The following is a 7,518-nucleotide window of genomic DNA, read 5'->3' as shown; positions in this document are numbered from 1 at the left end:
TCTCCTTCTTTAGGTGACTCAACTCCAACGACCTTCATTCCATTCGGTATTTGGTTTCTTTTTGGAAACTTCATAAACGCCAGCTTATGCATTTAAAATATATATGAACACACGCTCAACACACGCCAAACGAGTATTATAAACTACAATGAATTTTAGATTCGTTCGGTTAGGATTTTTGTTTTAAAACGCCAAAACACATTCGGATCATAGTAAGAAATTGATACGATCTTCCAAATTTACAATAAAAAACAAATCTAGGTAGTGATGAATTTGATGAAACTTCTAATGTAACTTCATTATATAAAACATATGTTATCAACTAGTTACGTCATTGCTATCATATACAACAAACTAATTACGTCATTGCTGTCATATACAACAATATAAGAGTTTGTCGTATTAAAAAAATAACAAAAACCTACTTTTCTCTAATTATATTTGTTTATCCTCAAATATTTATCGTTTTGAAAGCAATCAAAATAAGCAAAAAAGTTGACTTTGTTTTTGAGTAAATTGCCAAAATTGTCCCTGAAGTTTGGGTTTTTTTGTTATTTTCATCCAAACGTCTAATTGGGATTACTGAGTATGATGATGATGATGATCTAAACGTATAATTTGCTTTATTTTTTCAATCAAACATTTGGATGAAAATGACAAAAAATCACAAATTACATAGACGATTTTGGCAAAAAAAAAAGTCAGACGTTTGAATAAAAATGACAAAAAATCCAAAAAATAAAGAACTATATGATACAAAAATATTGATTTGGATTAAAATGACAAACATGCATAAACCACGGGACAATTTTGGCAATTTACTCGTTTATTTTTTAAACCAAAAAAGCACAAAGCATCGTATTTTGATGAAAAGATAATCTAGAATAATCCTTCGTTTCACATTTGCAGGTCATTTCCGTAATTATAAACACGCTTAGGGGCATTTACGTAATATCATCCACCGATGAAAGAGCATAGCCCTATAAATTGAGGGGTTGGGTGCAGGACAATCTTCATACTCAAGAAATTAAATTTGCAAGCTAAAAAATTCAAATTAGGGTTTTCTGAAAGATCAATTTGGGGGAAATGGCTGAAGAAGGAATTGTTGTCGGTTGCCACAACGCTGATCAATGGAAAGAGCATTTTGATAAGCACAAGGCTTCTCAGAAATTGGTATTCTTTTTTCTTGAATTCTAGGGTTTCCGATTTGAATTTTCAAAATTCGCATTCAATTTCGTAAAATTTTCGTTAATTCAATGTTGTTTATTGCTCGTACGGTTTTCCGACTGTTTAATTCGTTAATTTTACGGTTTGGAGGGCCCGATAGCTCAATTAGGGTTTGTTTTTTTTTTTTTGTTTTTGAAATTATACGTCGTATGATTGACAGGTTGTTGTGGATTTCACTGCTTCATGGTGCGGTCCTTGCCGTGTAATTGCACCGATCTTGGCTGATTATGCTAAAAAGTTTCCTCATGTCGCCTTCTTGAAGGTCGATGTCGATGAAGTTGAGGTAAATATTTGCATTTGAATGATGGTGATGATGATGTGCTTCTTTATTACTATTTAAAATTCGCTTTACATATGGAAAATGTTACTGTTCATTTCATCTTTATGAAAGCGGTTGATAATGATAAAGGTATTTAATTGAAACTAGAAAAACTATGTATTGATTTTTATGTAATTATAAGATTGAGGCCAGGAAAAGGGATGTAAAATAATAAAAAAAAAACTTTAGTTGTATGTTTCATAATTGTATGTATGGTAATATGGATCTTTGAACTTGGAGTTGATGAATTGATTGGTGTTTGTATGCAGAGTGTTGCTCAGGAGTATTCAGTGGAAGCGATGCCGACGTTCTTGTTCTTCAAGAACGGTGTGAAGGTGGACACAGTTGTTGGTGCTAAGAAGGATGAACTTCTTGCCTGCATTGTGAAGCATGCTGGAGAGGCTGCTGCAACTGTATCTGCTTAGATATGTTATGATGATGATGATGTATCAGCAACTTGTTTGAATCTTTTGTTAAGGAATATTGGCTGTGTAATCTTGGTTTTATGACTTTGTGGTTTTATCTATTATGCATAAATTAAAGTTGCTGTAGTTTGGTTGGTTGGTTTGTTTTCTGTTCATATTTTGATTTATTTGGCATTTGGATAGGATTAGTTTTACTATGCTATGAATAGGAATATTAGACCATCAAGTGGGTCACATAATATAAAGGAATTGACATAAAAAGATATCACTTATACTGTTTGATGTCTCTATTTGATGTCGCTATGTACAATTACTTAACTCGTTATATTGATGCTTCTTTAGTAAGTAAAAAGGAAGATAATTATGGAACAAAGTTTTCCAAAATATATTTTATACCCCAAAAGTATCTAATTCTTATCAAGCAACCAATAATTGTGCACTTTTGTTATGACATTCCATTAAGAGCATCTCCACACGTCGTGTCTCCATCCGACATGAGGAGAGAGTGGTGAGAGACAAAGGAAACAAAGAGATGAGTTGGTGGTGTTCGTTTTTGCCTTTTTGGTACCACTGAAGATGCTTTAATAGAGTTGAAACGTCGATATTTGGCTACATGTTTATCTAACACTTTTTTAACACGTTTTGGGTTGTTTCATGACGTTCTAAAATGAATGTATTTTAGATATTCAAAGATGATTGTAATAATGTATTGTAATTACATACATGTATATATAATAGCACAACCCTGTAACGAAAACAAACTAACGGCAGGGTCTCTTCTTTTATTCATTTAGTATCCAATTTTTTAAATGATACAATGTTGATAGCATAACGACGTTCAAATGTATTGTGAGGTTTACTTGAAGAAAGAGGCATTAGAGAGAAGAAGACCACATGCAGGCCTTTTACTAGATGTCCTTATTAGCTTTAATTTTGTGAATGCTTCCGGTATGCTTTCAACTTCATTCTCTATCAGAAAAACAATTATTAGCTTAATTTTGTGATTACTTCCAGTATGTTAACATTGATAAAAACATTATTGACGATACACGATGAAAAGGTGATACACGAGTGTAGTTTTACGTATGATGTAATTGTAGGAATACGATGCCTTCAAACCAACCCCCCCCCCCCCCCAACCAATCAATATTGTTTGCTTTGCTAGTTATGAGCTTACAACTTTTCTTTTTGTTAACCAGATGGGCCTTGGTTTAAAGGTCACCAATCACCACACCTTCCTTACGAGCCCCATCTTCCTCATGTCCATAACCAATATGAGATTTACCTAAAATGTTATTACAAACGCCCCTCCCCGCTTATGGACTAATCGTTCTCAACGAGGTTTGCCCCGCCATTCTGACTACACATGTGTGATTCATCTATAGTGTTTCAAGCACTCCATGAACTTATCGTCTTTAACGAGGTTTGCCCCACCATCTTGAACCCAAAGAAGTGGCTCTAATACCATTTGTAATATCCAACCCCTCATACCAACCAATATTGTACCTTCTTTTTTCTAACTAGGAGCTCACAATTTTGTCATTTGTTACTAGGGTGGAGACTTCCCACAAGGTTACCAATCATTTGATTATGCCACACAAGCACGGTTCAGTCTCAAGCTATTCTTTCATCCATTGCCAATGCCGATGGTGATATTTTGAGGCCGGACATTTTTATGAGCCAATAAGCTCTCATGTTCACGATTGAATATGTGAGATTTTCTACGGTGTTAAAGGTTTCATGTTATATAAATATAAATACATGAACAAAAGTGGATATGCGACAATATCGTAACGGGTATAATTAATGACATGGCTATACAAATTTATTACTCCAAAAACTGTTTCGTGTAATCATATACCAATCATATGCCTAACACATGACGAAGTTGATGTTACATAGTTCATGACAGGAAATGTAATTAAGGAAGATTAGGGAGCTGATACAATATTTGTATGTACCACATGACTATTTTTATGATATGAAACAAACGGAAACGTTTTATCCTTCTAATTTTATTACTTTACTAACATGTCAACAAAGGTAATTTCGGGTCACAGAATCATTTATATACTGTTTAATTATTTGTTTAGTATGTAGTTTCTATATAAACTCTTACTAAGCATGAAAATAAACAGTTTAAAAAATATTAAAATATTTGCCCTTCAAAAAAAAGAAACTAATAATAAGACTATGTTGTTTGGATGGACTTGGGTTGGATTTGGGAGCATTGCTCGACACGTAACAGGTGTGGGCTCCACCAGTCCACACTCAAAAAAAGTGGCTGTGGAAGGGGCGTGGCCAGGCTGGCGTTGGGGATTTTTTTTTTGTTTTTTATATTAATCATAGAATTTAGTAAAGTAATTTGAAAAACAAATTTTATTTATATTAAATAACTACAATAAAAAAATACATTACATTACCAAAAAAAATTCAATCATTTTCATCTTTATCTTCATCTTCATCTTCATTGGAGTCGAATCTAGGAAGTGTTGAAACATGTTCTACCAAATCAGCTCGAAGGTTTGAATTTATTTGTCTTAACTCGATTAGATATTGGTTTTACGTTCTCTTTTCGTCACTAAATTCTTCATTATTTAATTCGGACTCCTCGCCATAGTATTCAACGATTGCACGCCATTCGTCCTCTAAAATCATGTTGTGTAGAATGATGCACGCGTACATCACGTTTCTTATTTGATCTTTTTCATACACTCGACAAGGCATGCTCAAAATGTAACAACTCTCACCAAAATTATTATTTATTAAATCATTTTATCCAATAGGAAACCCTAATTGAGACCCCCCAAGTGATTCTGCGCAAACCCTAAAATTTTCAGAACAATCAGAATCAGGATCAGGGCCCCTAAAATTCAGGGGGGGATATTCCCTATTGACGATTATCTTCATATCTCGCTGTCTAAATCGAATTTCTTCGTTCCGTCGACTCAGCTAGGCTACAAACACACGTGGCAACCCTATGATGAGATGTGACCCGTCGCGCCACGCGACGCCCCCTATGGGACCCCTCGCGTCACGAGACACCCTCAAATTCTCAGTATAAATAGAGGAGTTTGGGACTTAGATTTCTGCGTTGGAACGACGATATAACTCAATTCATACGCTGAGATATCGTTCAAATACTACCAAACACACATATAAGCTCGAATTCTGCTACGATACAGGGTATTAACTCGATCGCTGCTAGGATTCGATGTCCGATCGATTGAAACTATCCGATGAATGTTTAAGTGCTGCTCAAACACGGGTTATACTTTGTCATTCGTCATGATTCCGACAGGATGTTTGAGTGTCGCCCGAACTCGGGCTATACTCTGTCATTCGTTGCGAATCCGCAGGATGTTTAAGTATCGCACTTTGTCATCCGTCGTGAGGATTTTAATCTCGTGAGCTTATCGTAAAAGTTGTATTCAGTTATTTACCTAGTTTCGTGTGCATTATTATTTAAATTAGGTTATTAGGCTTATCAGTAGGCTAAACTTTACCCCATACACTTACAATCAAAGTAGATGCTAATTCTCAGAAGAATTTGAATCAGGAAGCTTGTTAAATCAATACTGCATGCTTATAAAGTGAGTCATTCTCTTTTTATCAAACTCTTTTACAATACCTCAATTTATTTTCATAGGTTATAATTACAGAGGCTAAGTCGTGGTAATCTTAAATCAATGGCTAGTGGGGTATTGTGCACATTACTAATTTCTCACGGAGTTAGGCTAATAAGCCCTAACACAGGTTAGGCTAATAAGCCCTAACAGTGATATATCATCACTAATTGGGTGATAGGACCCAATAGTGGTATGTCCATCGTCACACAGTGTGACACGGCGCCATATAACAATAAGATAGAAACCATTGTAATCGCTCTTATGCTGTAATTTATAACTAATGGTCATTTTATAAAAACCTGAATGAACTCACTCGGTATTTCCTGCTGACAAAACCTTTTAAAAATGCATTTCAGGTAATTACAGTAGATTGAAATAAGAGTTGGATACGGCACCAAAAGGTTTACAGAAGTGGCTTGATTTATTTAAATTAAATTAAGAAAAGTTGTTTTATGTAATCGGGTTTATCCCATATGAAAAGCTACCTTTGTAAAACATGAGTTTTATCCCATCTATTTAATAAAATCCGGTATTTCTAAACTCTGATGTCACGGCCCCCGACCCGGTTTGACCCGTTTCAGGAGCCGCGGGACAGGAATCCCGTGGTATTTAATTTAGGCGACAGCGGAAGTCTTTTTAAAACAGGATCTCTATAATAATTTAAACTGCTCGTTTCATAATTTAGGAATAAATTCCCAAAATTTACAATACTGTGAGGGAAATCTTTATTTTCAAAACATGTTCATTTATTTGTTTACATTGAGCCACTTTTCTAAGCTGGGAGTGCTCCACGGCACTTTTCTTTGCTCATACCAGATCACCTGAAACATGTTTGAAAAATGTTTTGTCAGCGGGGAAATACTGAGTGAATCATTCAGTTTACTAAAAACGACACATTTGTTATAATCTACAGTATTAAGGGGAATTACAATGTTTCTGATATCAAACCAACTACCCACAGTACTTGTCACTCGACTACCCATTGGCTATCTCGTTGTCCAAATGGTGTCTGTGACTGTGGTCAGATCACCCCTTGGCTAACTCGTTGTCTAAGTGTGACGGGAACTAAGTAATGTATACAAAACCCCACATACCGGCTGTACTTTGGTGATTACATAGACTTAATCACTGTAACTATAACTTTGAAAATAACTTTGGAGTTTTGTAAAACGTTTGATAAAAAGAGAATGACTCACAAACTGTGAGAAAAGAGTTTATAAAAGAGGAATGACTCACATTGCAGATTTACGAGCAGAGTATAAGCTTTACTGATTAGCCTTTTAACCTAATTTAAATAACAATGCACACACAAACGGGATTAGTAACTAATTCAGCAGTTACGTCAATTCACGAGATTAAACACTCACAACTATTATCAAGTGCAATACTAAACAATTCAATGGATTCACAACGAATGACAGAGCATAGTCCGAATTCGAACAGCACTCAAACATTCAAGTCGAAATCACAATGAATAACAAAGTACAAGCTTAATTTGAGCAGCACTCGGACAATCGTTGGATAGTTATAATCGATCGGACGTCGAATCGTAATAGCGATCGAGTTATTACCCTGATTGCGGCAGCACCTCGTGATCGTGTGTGTGTGTGGTGAACTGAATTGCTTATAACTCGACGTACACACATAAGTTTTACGTCGTTTTAATACCAGAAACTAAGTGCCAATGTCGGCTATTTATAACCAAAATTTGGCCCTACTTACGGACCGTAAGCCTGATCCCTTACGGTCCGTAAGGGATACCTATAGGTCATAGACTTGCCATGCACGGGAGTAGCTTGCATGAATCAATGGAATTGGCCAATCAGACGTTTCCATCATTTTATTTAAGATAATTATCAACTAGGGTTTACCCCCTTCGAGTTTTAGGGGCCCTGATCCTGATTCCGATCATTCTGAA

At 35.4% G+C, this 7,518-nt stretch overlaps 1 protein-coding gene across 1 annotated transcript; it reads left to right on the top strand.

The window, feature by feature from the left end:
- The first annotated feature begins 961 nt into the window (after nucleotides 1–961).
- LOC110879586 (thioredoxin H-type 1) lies at nucleotides 962–2,113 on the top strand. The gene is made up of 3 exons (XM_022128065.2): nucleotides 962–1,173; nucleotides 1,388–1,510; nucleotides 1,816–2,113. Exons 1-3 carry the CDS (start codon nucleotides 1,087–1,089, stop codon nucleotides 1,969–1,971), a joined length of 366 nt encoding a protein of 121 aa, XP_021983757.1. The 5' UTR covers nucleotides 962–1,086; the 3' UTR covers nucleotides 1,972–2,113.
- Nucleotides 2,114–7,518: the final 5,405 nt, after the last annotated feature.

The sequence above is a fragment of the Helianthus annuus genome, chromosome 9, assembly GCF_002127325.2.
Source record: "Helianthus annuus cultivar XRQ/B chromosome 9, HanXRQr2.0-SUNRISE, whole genome shotgun sequence".
NCBI classification, from domain to species: domain Eukaryota; kingdom Viridiplantae; phylum Streptophyta; class Magnoliopsida; order Asterales; family Asteraceae; genus Helianthus; species Helianthus annuus.
The sequence above is the reverse complement of the archived record's forward strand: the minus strand, read 5'-3'. Positions and strand labels throughout refer to the sequence as shown.